Source organism: Salvelinus fontinalis, chromosome 8, assembly GCF_029448725.1.
Source record: "Salvelinus fontinalis isolate EN_2023a chromosome 8, ASM2944872v1, whole genome shotgun sequence".
In the NCBI taxonomy this organism is placed as follows: Eukaryota; Metazoa; Chordata; class Actinopteri; order Salmoniformes; family Salmonidae; genus Salvelinus; species Salvelinus fontinalis.
Genome location: NC_074672.1, coordinates 24,204,371 through 24,220,189, shown reverse-complemented (window position 1 = coordinate 24,220,189; position 15,819 = coordinate 24,204,371). Strand labels below are relative to the sequence as shown.

Below are 15,819 nucleotides of genomic sequence, written 5' to 3'. Positions count from 1 at the left end.
TATGATAAAATACTTTTTTAATACCTTAATCTGCGTTCTCCATATAACAAAACTCACGTTGGTTTAATACTGGTCAGTGATTCAAACTTTACAGTAGAAACCAATCACTTAGAAGAATGGTATTGGTATTTTTAATTATAAACATAATAATCCTAAATGGCCAATAGTTTTACCTTAAATTGTTTGGTACAAACTTGATAAATCATTGAACATTAAGCCAAAATGTAGATTATTTAAACCATTTGTTTGTGTCTCTGTCTCTCTGTTCTATCTCTGTTCTTCGTACTCAGTGTCTGTCTCAAGGCTGACTGTCCCAGAGCTGCTGTCGGAGCAGGGTGAGGTGGTTGTGTCGTAGCGTGCGCAGCTCTGTGAGTCTCCCCAGCAGGCGAGCGAAACGTTGGGCTCCCTGAGGGCCCTGGGTTCCATACCGGGCTCCGCACACCCTGGACAGAAGCTCCATGGTCAGCTCCTGTAAGCTCTCCACACACGCCACCGCCTGCAGCAACGCTTCGTCTGCTAACAGAGCCAGATGACAGAACGACATAGAGTTGGTCGTCACTATCTGGCCAAGCTAGAGGAGATATTCAGACACTCTTGGACGAAAATGATAAGTCAATAAAAAGTGTGTCTTTGTCAACTAAATATCTTGTGTTATAGTATTTAAAATAAATTAACAAATACATTTAGCCTTTCATACAGTAATATGTCAGGCATAGAGAGCCAGTCACCTGAGCATAGCAGTGCTGTAGCAGTGAGCAGGGCATATTCAGCCTCCGTCACCCCCAATGCAGCCATGCTGTGGAAGAAGTTGAGCACCGGTCCTAGCAAGTCCTCATTGACTCCTGCACATAGACACACTACCTAAGACTCAACATGGAAGGAAACAGGACAAATCCCAATTTCCCTTATTTTTCACTGTAGCTTGCTTCATTTTAATATCTTTAAAGGGATAGTTCACTATTTTGACGTTTTAGCATATTTTCGACCCACCTGGGGTGTTGTGGTTTCATCCAAACAGTTTTTACGTTTTTTGCCTGTTATTTATCAAAGTCCAGATTCTCGGACTAGGATTTTTAAAGCCTGTAACAATGCTAGTGGAAAATAAGATAAAATGTCAAATAAACTCAAATCGATTTTATCCCTTTAACTTGAACCTCTCTTCAAATAGTACTGTAAATAAAGCTCGTAAGATGGGATACTATGGTGGTGAGTATACTGTATTTAGATTGGACAATGTGCCTTACCTGAGTTTACAGGGCCGGTCCCACTATGAATGTTTTCCTTGGACTCTAAGGTTTTCAGCCAATGATGAGTAGAGATGTTGAAAGGTTGTAGTGCTTGTAAAATAAAATAAAACAATGAGCTCTCTGGCATAATCGGCCCGGTTCCATTTCCATCCCTAGCTCCTACCTCTTCAGTACACAGTAAATCAAGGAGAGTTGGAATCATAGTGTTCACTGGAGTTATCTTAACCCTCAACAGAGTGATTTGCTCCCTGGAGTGATAACTGGTGTTCATTTGGATGTGTACTTTTAACTTCCTTAAGAGTAACCAGAGAGAGGGATTGATATCTATGGAGGATCCACAGCCCCCTTACATTGCTTTGGAGTACAGTGCAAGAAGTGCTATATTCACTGTGTTAAAGTTTTCTACCACATTTTCAGAGTTGATTCAGCAGTGTTCATTTCCATTAACTCTCACAGCGGGGGGGCTTCATTATATTTCCCAGCATGCTCTGTTGCGGGTTGATTTTTAGAATTATTTGTTTCAATATCTGTGTTTTCGCATGTACTTTGATTGTTATTGATCTTATGCTACACAAAGATAAATAACTTACATTTTTCTAAACTAATCGAATCCGTAAGAGGTTACTGAGATGGTTGTTCCAGTTTAGGTGATCTAGGTGTTCTCAATATACTCAGTCTTTACTCTGACAATCATTTTGAATGCAGGTTGCGGGTGATGAAAAGATGAAATTGTTGGATAGCCTCGCTAGAGATCACTAGACATCACTTAGCAAGCCAGCATAACGTAATCATTTACTCAAAAGGAACACTGGGAAATATGCAAATAAGTCTTTACACCCTACAGTAAAAGGTAGTGAACTGCTAGAGTAATGTACTCTGATGGAGTTGATTGTTAATTTAAAACACATAAAAGTGTGAAATGGCATGTAGTTACATTTATTCAACTCTGAGAGTTTAATATGTACTCTATTTAGTGGATATGTACAAAAAAAATCTTATCTACCCCATGACCAGGTTGGTTTTAACAAAAAATGTGGGTGGAACCATTAACCCCCAAATGGTGTTGAATGTGACTCCATGGGAGTTAAATGAACTCTTGTAATTGTACTGTGTAGCATGCTGAAATGGAGCCAGGACAAATGAGTCAGGCACCCACAAGCCTCATGGTGGTGTGGTGGTGTCAATACCTGGGCTAGAGGCTGCTGGGTTCTGGGTGAACTGCTGAGCTGATAGCAGAAACATGACTTCCACAGATGAACTAGAGAGGAGGGTGTTCTGGTCCAAACAGTCCAGGAGCTCAAAGCCTACATGGACACCAGACACTAGATTAGTTTACACTACAGGAGGTATCAGACACAGAGTGGCCTCAGAGAGAGAAACAGGGCTGTTTTTAACTAGGCCAGTCAGTTATGAACAAATTCTTATTTACAATGATGGCCTACCTCAGCCAAACCCTAACCCAGACAATGCTGGGCAAATTGTGCACCGCCCTACGGGACTCCCAATCACTGCCAGTTGTGACACAGCCTGGAATCGAACCAGGGTCTGTAGTGATGCCTCCAGCACTGAGCTGCAGTGCCTTAGACCGTGCGCCACTCGGGAGCCCTTTTGATTTTGGTTTTGATATGAAACCATATGGTAGGTGAAAGCAACATGGTGTAAGCTTAGCAGGTATTTGCTTTCCATATCAATGCAGAAACAAGAAAGGAGAGAACGCTTATGTATGAGGTGTGGCCCAACTCACCAGGTACACTCTTGGCGAACTGCAGCAGCCTCTGAGAGGGAGGGCATGCCATGTCTGTTAGTCTGTCTCCACCAACCTCTGTACAAGTCGACTCAAACACCTGCAGAAAAAAACTGCCTGAATAAGCTCTCGATGAGATTAGTAGAAAAATGACAACATATCTTTAAAATCTCAATCCATAACAATTACTATTCTTATCAGCGACCCACCCTACAGTGTGTAGTGTCCTGCGTACTGTACTGCCGATGAGCCTCCACCATCCTGTCCAGCACATGCTTCTGTTCTACTGACAAATTTGCAGACACTACCTGTTACAGGAAAAAAAATATTACGAACAGGTCATTTGATGGCTGAGTTAAATTACCCCACTGGTCACAGACGTCAGTTCAACGTCTAGTTTTGATATTCATTTGGATGAGTTGAAAAAAAAAATGTCACCATTTCATTGGATTTAGGAAATTCCCTTACTTTTGAGGACTTTTTGCAAATCCAATCTGGGGCATATACATTATGCCGAGTCTGTTGCAAAACGTTTCTTAAACAGAAGCAAAAGGAACGAAATGGGGAGAGACCTACCTGAATTTGTCTAATATAAACTCTTGTTTTGCTCTATTGGCTTCCGTTGTGTTCTTAAACGGTAAACTGTTTCCGTAATAAATATGCCCCAGTTTTCCGCGCTGATTTATCGTCATCACATTGAATGTTTTGGTTGAAATTAAGTGGAAACAACGTTGATTCAACCATTGTTTGTCCAGTGGGACCATTCTGACACAGACTTGGAGTATATGTCATGTTTTGTCTTTGATCATCTTGTCTTGTCCCTGTGCTTCCCTCTGCTGGTCTTATTAGGTTCTTTCCCTCTTTCTATTCCTCTCTCTCCTCCTCCCTCTTTCCCTCTCCCGCTCTCTCTCTCTATCGTTCCGTTCTTGCTCCCAGCTGTTTCTCATTCTCCTAACGACCTCATTTAGTCTTTCACACCTGTCCCCTATTTTGCCCTCTGATTAGAGTCCCTATTTCTCCCTCTGTTTTCCGCTTCTGTCTTTGTCGGATTCTTGTTTGAGGTTTGCTGTTCTGTGTCCTTGTTGCGCCCTGTCGTGTTTTTGCTTTTGTCAGATGCTGCGTGTGAGCAGGTGTCTATGTCAGCTACGGTCTGTGCCCTCCTGAAGCGACCTGCAGTCTGTGGTCGCGTCTCCAGTCGTTCCTCTCTACTGACGAGAGGTTTTCAGTTTCCTGTGTTGGAATCACCTTTGAGAAGAACCAGGAGAATCATTGTTTGTTTAAGAATGGAATAAAGACTCTGTTTCTATTACGTCGCTTTTGGGTCCTCCTTCATCAGCATAACAGAAGAATCCGACCAAGAATGGACCCAGCGACTACGGATTCTCTCAACACTGCCGTCAAGATCCAGGGGGCAATGCTCGGCAGACACGAGCAGGAATTGTCTGCTGCTCGTCATGCCGTTGAGACCCTGGCCGCTCAGGTCTCCGATCTCTCAGGACAGTTTCTGAGTCTTCGTCTCGTACCACCAGCTACTTCCTGGTCTTCCGAGTCTCCGGAACCTAGGGTTAATAATCCACCATGTTACTCTGGGCAGCCCACTGAGTGTCGCTCCTTTCTCACCCAGTGTGATATTGTGTTCTCTCTCCAGCCCAACACATACTCTGGAGAGAGAGCTCGGATCGCTTACGTCATATCACTCCTTACTGGTCGGGCTCGGGAGTGGGGCACAGCTATCTGGGAGGCAAGGGCTGAGTGTTCTAACGTTTATCAGAACTTTAAGGAGGAGATGATACGGGTCTTTGATCGTTCAGTTTTTGGGAAGGAGGCTTCCAGGGGTCTGGCTTCCCTATGTCAAGGTGATCGATCCATAACGGATTACTCTATAGAGTTTCGTACTCTTGCTGCATCCAGTGACTGGAACGAGCCGGCGTTGCTCGCTCGTTTTCTGGAGGGACTCCACGCTGAGGTTAAGGATGAGATTCTCTCCCGGGAGGTTCCTTCCAGCGTGGACTCTTTGATTGCACTCGCCATCCGCATAGAACGACGGGTAGATCTTCGTCACCGAGCTCGTGGAAGAGAGCTCGCGTTAACGGGGTTTCCCTTCTCCGCATCTCAACCATCTTCTCTCATCGGCTCAGAGACTGAACCCATGCAGCTGGGAGGTATTCACATCTCGACTAAGGAGAGGGAACGGAGAATCACCAACCGCCTTTGCTTCTATTGCGGTGCTGCTGGACATTTTGTCATGTCATGTCCAGTTAAAGGCCAGAGCTCATCAGTAAGCGGAGGGCTACTGGTGAGCGCTACTACTCAGGTCTCTCCATCAAGATCCTGTACTACCTTGTCGGTCCATCTACGCTGGACCGGGTCGGCTGCTTCCTGCAGTGCCTTGATAGACTCTGGGGCTGAGGGTTGTTTTATGGACGAAGCATGGGCTCGGAAACATGACATTCCTCTCAGAGAGTTAGGGAGGCTCACACCCATGTTCGCCTTAGATGGTAGTCCTCTCCCCAGTATCAGATGTGAGACACTACCTTTAACCCTCACAGTATCTGGTAACCACAGTGAGACCATTTCTTTTTTGATTTTTCGTTCACCTGTTACACCTGTTGTTTTGGGTCATCCCTGGTTAGTATGTCATAATCCTTCTATTAATTGGTCTAGTAATTCTATCCTATCCTGGAACGTTTCTTGTCATGTGAAGTGTTTAATGTCTGCTATCCCTCCTGTTTCTTCTGTCCCCTCTACTCAGGAGGAACCTGGTGATGTGACAGGAGTACCGGAGGAATATCATGATCTACGCACGGTCTTCAGTCGGTCCAGAGCCAACTCTCTTCCTCCTCACCGGTCGTATGATTGTTGTATTGATCTCCTTCCGGGGACCACTCCCCCTCGGGGTAGACTATTCTCTGTCGGCTCCCGAACGTAAGGCTCTCGAGGATTATCTGTCTGCTGAAGGCATTCAGATGGATCCCGCTAAGGTCCAGGCTGTCAGCGATTGGCCCGTTCCTAAGTCACGTGTCGAGTTACAGCGCTTTCTCGGTTTCGCTAATTTCTATCGGCGTTTCATTCGTAATTTCGGTCAAGTGGCTGCCCCTCTCACAGCTCTGACTTCTGTCAAGTCTTGCTTTAAGTGGTCCGGTTCCGCCCAGGGAGCTTTTGATCTCCTCAAGAAGCGTTTTACATCCGCCCCTATCCTTGTTACTCCTGACGTCACTAAACAATTCATTGTCGAGGTTGACGCTTCAGAGGTGGGCGTGGGAGCCATTCTGTCCCAGCGCTTCCAGTCTGACGATAAGGTCCATCCTTGCGCTTACTTTTCTCATCGCTTGTCGCCATCGGAACGCAACTATGATGTGGGTAACCGCGAACTGCTCGCCATCCGCTTAGCCTTAGGCGAATGGCGACAGTGGTTGGAGGGGGCGACCGTTCCTTTTGTCGTTTGGACTGACCATAAGAACCTTGAGTACATCCGTTCTGCCAAACGACTTAATGCACGTCAAGCTCGTTGGGCATTGTTTTTCGCTCGTTTCGAGTTCGAGATTTCCTATCGTCCGGGAAATAAGAACACCAAGCCTGATGCTTTATCCCGTCTCTTTAGTTCTCCTGTGGTTTCTACCGAACCCGAGGGGATTCTCCCTGAAGGGCGTGTTGTCGGGTTGACTGTCTGGGGAATTGAGAGACAGGTAAAGCAAGCACTCACTCACACTGCGTCGCCGCGCGCTTGTCCTAGTAACCTTCTGTTCGTTCCTGTCTCTACTCGTCTGGCTGTTCTTCAGTGGGCTCATTCTGCCAAGTTAGCTGGCCACCCCGGCGTTCGGGGTACGCTTGCTTCTATTCGCCAGCGGTTTTGGTGGCCTACTCAGGAGCGGGACACGCGCCGTTTCGTGGCTGCTTGTTCGGACTGCGCGCAGACTAAGTCAGGTAACTCTCCTCCTGCCGGTCGTCTCAGACCGCTTCCCATTCCTTCTCGTTCATGGTCTCACATCGCCTTAGACTTTATTACCGGTCTGCCTTCGTCTGCGGGGAGGACTGTGAGATCCGCCAATAAACGTAGGATTAAGAGTCCTAGGTATTGTCGCGGTCAGAGAGTGTGGCTTTCCACTCGTAACCTTTCCCTTACGACAGCTTCTCGCAAGTTGACGCCGCGGTTCATTGGTCCGTTCCGTGTCTCTCAGGTCGTTAATCCTGTCGCTGTGCGACTGCTTCTTCCGCGTCATCTTCGTCGCGTCCACCCTGTCTTCCATGTCTCTTGTGTCAAGCCTTTTCTTCGCGCCCCCGTTCGTCTTCCCTCCCCCCCTCCCGTCCTTGTCGAGGGCGCACCTATTTACAAGGAACGGAGGATCATGGACATGCGTTCTCGGGGACGTGGTCACCAGTACTTAGTGGATTGGGGGGGTTACGGTCCTGAGGAGAGGAGTTGGGTTCCATCTCGGGATGTGCTGGACCGTTCGTTGATTGATGATTTCCTTCGTTGCCGCCAGGGTTCCTCCTCGAGTGCGCCAGGAGGCGCTCGGTGAGTGGGGGGGTACTGTCATGTTTTGTCTTTGATCATCTTGTCTTGTCCCTGTGCTTCCCTCTGCTGGTCTTATTAGGTTCTTTCCCTCTTTCTATTCCTCTCTCTCCTCCTCCCTCTTTCCCTCTCCCGCTCTCTCTCTCTATCGTTCCGTTCTTGCTCCCAGCTGTTTCTCATTCTCCTAACGACCTCATTTAGTCTTTCACACCTGTCCCCTATTTTGCCCTCTGATTAGAGTCCCTATTTCTCCCTCTGTTTTCCGCTTCTGTCTTTGTCGGATTCTTGTTTGAGGTTTGCTGTTCTGTGTCCTTGTTGCGCCCTGTCGTGTTTTTGCTTTTGTCAGATGCTGCGTGTGAGCAGGTGTCTATGTCAGCTACGGTCTGTGCCCTCCTGAAGCGACCTGCAGTCTGTGGTCGCGTCTCCAGTCGTTCCTCTCTACTGACGAGAGGTTTTCAGTTTCCTGTGTTGGAATCACCTTTGAGAAGAACCAGGAGAATCATTGTTTGTTTAAGAATGGAATAAAGACTCTGTTTCTATTACGTCGCTTTTGGGTCCTCCTTCATCAGCATAACAGTATAAGCAGGGTCGTATTACAGGGCACCCCAATAAGAAATCAGTCAAGTGTTACAGGCTACTGGTCCAGCCTACTATTAACAGGCCATTCCAAAGACCTATGCAATGTTACATTTTTTAAAATCTGGGACATCCCCCTGATAGTCCCAGAATTTAAACAGGAAATCTAAGAAAGTGATCTGGGAGAGGGCCACCTATGAACAAAAGTAAGGAACAGATCTGTGGTTCTCCATTGATACAATCCATCTGACAAGATGATCATCCAAGGGTCTGTAACTATCTAGACCCTTGGATATTTGATCTTGGGGTATCTTTCAAAAAGCGTCAAGCTACAATGTCCTTGCCATTCAGAATATCCAAGAAAGTTAACACAATAGTGAAAGGTCAGAAAACTAGATGAGAAGGTTTGAATGTAGGAGGAAAGGAGAAAGTGATGTACCTGTCCTGGTAGCCTGCTGGTGGAGCTGACTCTCCTGCTCCCCATGTTCTCCTCCTCCTCAGGCCCTCCTCCTCTGTGTTTGGTCCCCTTCCTCAGCCTCTTGGACTGGCACTGCACCTCCGTCAGCAGACCTGGCAACACAATTGCCTCTGTCAGACTCACATAGGCAAATATATTTTATTTACTTATTGTTTATTTACACAAGGATATTGAGATCATACACATTTTTCCAAGGGATCCCTGTACAAGGTATTTTGGTTGTCTTAGCAATTAAATTAAGTCCGCCTGGCTATAAATTGGAGATATGGAGATTCAAGATTCAAGATCTTATTGTTAGCTTACTCTGCCTCTCTTCAAATTATTGACATTGCTTTCAGCTAAATACAGTTTCAAATATCCCTACAGCCTTTTTGATATGGTATGTTCCCCTCACATTCAGCCAGCATGCCCACAGCACGACATTTCTGCAGGCGGCAGTCCTGGCACTTTCTCCGCATGTACATGTCCATCTCACAGCCTCCGCCACTTTTACACCGGTACACTGCTTTCTTCGTCACACTCCTTCGGAAGAAACCTGGTAACACAGGAGTATAACCACCTCTTGTTGGGGTCCATTTCAATTAAAGTTAATCCAGATAAAGACGTTTTTTAAATTTAAATTCAAACCCCATATTCAGACAGATACCGGAAGTGACGGGCTCTGTGATAAACTTTCAGGTTGACCCCCCAAATGTTGTTGTAAACTTTGACGAAAACACTGCCTCCCCTACCTTTGCAGCCTTCACAGGTGAGGGCGTTGTAGTGGTAGCCAGAGGCTTTGTCCCCACACACCACACACAGCTCATCCTGGCCCCTCACCCTTCCTCCCGGACCCAGCCTGGTCCTCTTGACCAGGGACAAACCTCCCCCACCTCGCCCCTTCCCCAGGCTTCCACACTGGAGCTCCGGGCTGGGCTCGCAGGGAGTGTCCAGGCAGTGGGGGCTGTAGTGGTGGGTGGAAAGTGGTTGGAAGGGCTGGGAGGACGGTGGTCCGTAGACAGAGAACTGCACATTGATGGGGCTGTACTGCTGCTGGCTGAAGGCTAGGCCCTGTAGGTCTGGCTCCTGGAAAGGGTAGCCCAAAGGTTCCCCCAGCACATCTGTGTGATGAGGAAACACAAAATAAATGGATTTGGTGCTTTGCTCCTGAACCCACCGGTTATGTTTAAGTGCCCCACAGGGACCTGGGAACGTCTAGTGGCTAGCAAAGAGGGTCCACCAGAGCCATTATCCCAGTCACACTGGTTTCAAGTCAAAGTGCATCACAAGAATGTGATCCTTGTCCACCATCTTACGGGATTCATGCATGACTTAATGTATTTTATTGGTCCTATGGGACGTAATAAAAAAAAACGTCAGTGAGACCTTGTGAACCAGTTTGGACTGTGGAAACAGGATGCAGCTGAGAGGTTACAGGGGCATTTTACCATTTACATATTTTTATAGAGTTTTATTCAGTATTTTATTGCCGCGTAGATTGGTGTCTGATGATGTCTTATGAGCGTAGCGGGGGGGCCGGTGGAGCTGTGAAGCATTTAGCAAATTCAAGTCCCGTCTCCACAGAGGGAACATGTGTCACCACTGGTCACAGATCAGCCCTAAATCAGTCACTCTGATCAGAAGGATCCACTTCCATAAGCTGAGTCTCTTAGCGTTTTATTAGTTCAGATAACAACTGAAATAATGAGAGGTTATTTCTTTTAAGCACAAAAAAATGGAATGATTAATGTCCATCCTTTCTCAAAATGCATCAATACTACTGGATGTATAAGTTACATTGTACTCAGGTGCACATCGAGTGTCTTCATACCATATCAGCCTGGATATTCATCCATAGCTATGAGCTCTTATAAGATGTCCTGACATGTACTGAACACCACAGTGACCTCTAGATTCCAACCTATGATCCTTCCTTTCTGAACAACAACACTCACCCTATCCTCAGCCACAACCCGCCACACCCCTTCTCTTCTAGAACCTTGACTCTCTCTATTTTTCCTCCCCTCTATCCTTCTCTCTCTCTTTCTCTCCATCACCACTTTCCTCACTCATCCCGTCTTTCCTCTACGTCTCACAGATGTTTCCTGTCCTGGCGAGGATGGAGGCCAGTACTGAGTTCGTGCTTGCGTGACAACGCTGTGGTGAGCTCTGTTTGTAAACCGTTTCAGCACTATGTAAACACCCAGGCCTCCCTCCCTCTGTCCCACGCACACTAACGCTACCCCCCATTATGTAGCCATATCATATCCACCCCTCAGCCAGGAGAGGAGAGGACCACAATGTGAAGAAGACCACATAGTAAGGTCACAACACTCCACTGCAACCATTATAAATAGGCCCTAGTTCCAATGCAAATTCTTTGTTAGCTAACATCCTGTGTACTGGAAATGTGGCAGGCTATCCTGTAAGTATTTTTCCATTCAGATTTATTTAATAAAAACAGTTGTTTCTAAATGTATAAGGTAACGCCCACACTTTGTGTATTCTTGCAAGTCTCCCCCTCTAATCTACCGTCCTACGGCACTACAAATGATAACAGAAAAGCAACACACAAACTAAAGCAGAACAAAGGAAGCATAAACATATAATATAAATGAAATATAAATGTATAATCATGACATTTTGATTTGATTAGGTTATCACCATACAATTACAGAGTATGTATCAGGATACATTGTGTTTGGATCAGCACACCATCAAATCGGACTAGATTGCTTAGTATAATTCCAGATAAAAAGAGTCCCTCACCGTAGTACTGCAGAGGCTCGGTGATGCCATATCCATCAGAGGGAGAGAGGTAACCACCGGCAGACATGGTTATCTCCGACTCACTCCACTCTCTCATCTGGACAGTTGATCCACAGTCAGTCTCTGGGAACACCCGCTTAATCTATCAACACACATACGGGGAACCACACATCTGAGGAATCTGCAACTCTCCAAACATTTCTTTATATCAATGCTTGACGACAGGTCTCCTCAGTCTCCTAGCTGTGATATCATTGCCTATTTTAAGCTACCCTCTGAGATGCAAACCTAAAGGTTACTGTTGTCCACAGTGAAGGCATGCAGCTGAAGTCTGTGGCAGTGCGATGGATCTCTGCTCCTTTGGGAGGCATCAGGGGGAGACGAGGGACAGAGAGGAGAGTGTGAGAAGAAGAGAGAGATTGGACTCATGTCCAAACAGCTGTCCTGGCTTGGAGTTCAGAGGAAAGAGAGAGGTCCTGTCGTATGGGGGCCTGTCCCTGGTGGGAAGCTTAGGTTTGGCATGGGTGGATGGATCCCACCCCACCACGGACCAGGAGTTCACAGAGTGGGATCAATAAGTTAGCTGGAGCTGGCAACTCACCGCAATCTTGTCTCTGTACCAACATAACTGGACATGACCAGTGGTCAATCTTTATAATATTTATAATATTTTCCATAAACATCTTGATACCTTTAATACTCTTCCCCATCTACACTATATACGATTAGTATGCTGTAGTTACTCTTCCTGGGTAAGTAGTGTGTGTGTGGGTGTGCATGCACGGCCGTATGCATGCTTGTTGTACGAGTGTGCATGTGAACACAATAGTGTGTATGTGTTCATGTGAATGACTGAGTGTGTTGTGTATGTGTCTGAGAGTAAATGTACTGGGATATGTGTGTACATGTGTATGTATGTGTGTTGTAAGAGAGTGTGTGAAAGCTCATCTTTGAGGCCCCCAGGGAGTGTTTACTCGGATTCTGTTTGCTCTGTTTGTATTGCAGTTAATATTTGACACTAGTCAGGTTTTGAGTTTAGAGAACTCCCCCCCCCCCCCCAAAGTTGACTGGGACATGTCGAGCTCTGGCGAAAGAGAGAAGACCCTGGATTTGCCCTGACATGTAGCATGATTCTAGCAAACTAATGGTGTCCTTCCCACCCTGACCCCATTCCTCAACTGTCTAATTACACTGGCCTGTTTGTGAACCAAGCCGACCAACGAGCAGCATTTCATTCAATTATCTACCCCACGTGCTGAGCATCTGTGCTGAGCAAGCAGTGCAAAGGAGAAGGTACACCGTAGGTAGGATGCATTTACAGTATGCACACATGCATAACATTGAGTATTAACAGTGATAATAGTTATGGTGACTATTTAGTTATGTTTCACTAATTCATGATCGGGCATGCAGTCCTCTGTTCATCTCTAATGGGCGATTCCAAGCCAGGAAGGCCCAAAAATATTTTAAACCCTTTTAAAACCAATGCATGCCTCTTGTAAGACAGTAAGATCCCTGAACCACAGATGATACAGACAACATCTTGGTGTCATTATCCTCTCTATAGTGTGCTCTAAAATATGGAGTATGTCTAGATTCTGAAATAAAATCACATTGATTTATTCATCATAAAAAATATGAATATGAATATCTCAAAGCACCCTTTTCGATTTAGCCAATTTTGTTTGACATATTGTTTGGAACAACATAGTCTTCAAACACGTCACATTTCCAGAGTGGTGCTCAGCTGCCTTTGAAGCAAACAAAGCAACCTCAAATTAACATGGTGTCGTCTTTGGATCCAACTAATCTCACTCCATCTGATACCTAGGCACAACTGACTAGCTAAGGTACCCGATTGAAAGAAATCCCGAATACACTATGTCATTATTACATTTGTTTGAATTTCTTGTCATTGTACAATTACATTAACAAATCCCAGGAGAGGCTTCTGTTGTCACATTCCTCTGTCATGTGTACTGTTGCATTAGTCATGTTATCACAAAGCTTTCTATCCCTTATACTGTACTCTACCTCCAAGAGAGTGAGAGAGCATGATAATGGCGGGAACGCATACACTAGAGTGGATGTGGCTGCGCATTCATTAATTTCCCTCATCACAATGGATGATGGGGACAATTTCTTGGAGTGTATACATGTGGCCATGGATCTTCTAGTGTGGCCCAGTTGTCACTGTTGGACAAGGGCCTGAGCATGTACATCCCCAAGGGAAGCGTTCTGGAGGGGAGGGGGAGGGTAAGGGTGGGATAAACACATTACCCTTGATTCACTCAACGTTTGGACTGAAGGCTGTAAGCACACAATAAATATCTCTCTTTCTCTAAACCTCTAGTATGTCTTCCCAGCTTGGCTCTTTATCACTACACACTGTTTGCTGGTAGCCTGACTCAGATAGCACAGTGTTTACTGATTTAAACAGGAAACTGACGCTTAGATTAGAGTGGCCTTGCAGGGAGGGCCAGGGGATGGATTTGTGGTTAAAGTCCAGTGTTAAAATAGAGGGGAGGGGGGGTATTTACATCACATGATTTGTAAATACTAGTAAATACCCTAAATGTTACTACAGTTAATGCGAATTGACTAGACCGTTGTTGTGAAATGTGAAAAGGAACGTAAATGCTTGCTTAGTACATCACATTTTCACCTCTTGAAGTTATCGCCCTAACTAGATCCAAACAGTTTATAATCTGTTTTAGAAATACATTCTAGGAACGCGAAGCGGCCATCTCTGTCGGCACCGGAACTCTGAACATACTGAACATACTAACATAATATACACAATGAAAGTCTTTGATTTCAGCTTATCTGTTGTCACTTTAGAACGCTTGAGCCATTTTCACTATAGGTACAACTACAGTTTTCAGAAAATGTTTCTCTCTCAAATGGATTCCACAGAATCAAGATTTCTACGTACTGTAGATGCAAGGCTACCAACTTAATTTTCCTTATCCATTACTTGTTTGTAACAGCAGGTCTTAAAAACGTTCAAAAACGAGTTAGGATACTGTTGTCATGACTAAACGGACAAAACACTGGCTCGACATTGTGGCAAAAATATTTTAAAAATTCCAAGTGTAACCACCAAACCTCTCTAACCTATCCAATGTCAGTTCCTTAATGCGTGCATCAATAATGTGTAATTATTTTTAAATTAAGACTTAGTTGGAGTAAATTACCCTTCCAAAGCACACTGTTAAAACTTCTTAAATCTCTCTGTAAGTCTGTAAGATAAGATGCATTATGGCACCTTGGCACTTCATCTATCAGGTAGCAGGTTACTCAGGAGAAGTAGGACAGCTAAGCCTCTTCACATCAACAAGACAACTTCACATTAACAATCAACAAGGAACATGATAGTAAAACTACGTTTTTCAAATACACAGTCCATAGTAGAGTTTGAATAACGGATCATATTGAAATAAAATTATAAATATACTCTTCATCGAGTAAAATGTATTAAAAAGAGTGATATGAGCTCACCAGTGGTGGTCTTCTCCTCGTGTGTTGACTTCTGATAGCCTCCTGATTTTTCCTCCCCTTACATTTGTAATGTTGACTGCAGTCCAGCCTCTGGCATTCTACACTTGCCAAACACGCACTCGTACACACACACACACACACACACGCACGCACGCACGCACGCGCACGCACACACACACACACACACACACACACAAAGTACAAACAAGAACTTTCCCTCTCAATCAAGAAACAGTCACTCACTCATGAACCCTACCTTGTTTAAGACCCAATATCAGAAACATTGTATGAGGTGGATAAGGATATTAGATACCATGGACCAAGGGGCACTCAAAGTAGATTTTGCACAGGTATCTATGCAATATGTTATTATAATGGTCCTTTGTAGCTCAGTTGGTAGAGCATGGCACTTGTAACGGCAGGGTAGTGGGTTTGATTCCCGGGACCGTTCATACGTAAAATGTCGCTTTGGATAAAAGAGTCTGCTAAATGGCATAAGGTTATTATTAAGGAGTAATGCCTGAAAAAAATATATACGCACCTAGTACTATGCACTTCTACAAAGGTCACAGTAGGCAAACCTTACAATTTAGCTCAAGTGAAAGCATCATTTTCCTCAGAAAATGCACACCTTGCTTTGGCCTACTCCATGAGGTGAAATCTTGAACAGTAGTTGATACCTCCCTCAATTAATTGCATTATGTTAAACTAGAGAGCATAGAGGGATACATATGAAGTATGCGGAGCGGAGGGGAATGTGTGTGTGATGGTGTGGGCTCTGGCCCTGCAGTGAGAGAGAGCAGGCTCATTAAGACATTCCCAGTATTGTGTGTTTATAAACAGCCTCTTGTTCGTCCCAGTGATGGATGATGGCCCACTATCACTGGCTCTTCCTGCTGCCCTCTGTAAGAAGCCCTGGGACTGCCTAGGAACACAACCTCTTTGCCACTGTTTCACAACCGACTACAACTACACGCACATACACACTCCTACTCCCTCACTGTCACTGCAT

The 15,819-nt window shown here is 45.2% G+C and overlaps 1 protein-coding gene across 3 annotated transcripts; it reads right to left on the bottom strand.

Moving 5' to 3' along the window:
• Window positions 1-14,888, bottom strand: LOC129860914 (bile acid receptor-like). 3 transcript variants are annotated; one of them, XM_055931834.1, is made up of 11 exons: window positions 14,808-14,888; window positions 11,307-11,448; window positions 9,290-9,658; window positions 8,953-9,093; window positions 8,520-8,650; window positions 3,201-3,299; window positions 2,992-3,091; window positions 2,435-2,551; window positions 1,245-1,337; window positions 729-842; window positions 1-516 (listed from the first exon to the last, which is right to left on the bottom strand). In XM_055931834.1, exons 2-11 carry the CDS (start codon window positions 11,401-11,403, stop codon window positions 299-301), a joined length of 1,479 nt encoding a protein of 492 aa, XP_055787809.1. In that variant the 5' UTR covers window positions 11,404-11,448; window positions 14,808-14,888; the 3' UTR covers window positions 1-298. The 3 variants fall into 3 exon arrangements, with proteins under 3 accessions (XP_055787809.1, XP_055787811.1, XP_055787810.1); XM_055931836.1 differs by having other exon boundaries at window positions 1-513; XM_055931835.1 differs by lacking the exon at window positions 14,808-14,888 and adding an exon at window positions 11,595-11,669.
• Window positions 14,889-15,819: the final 931 nt, after the last annotated feature.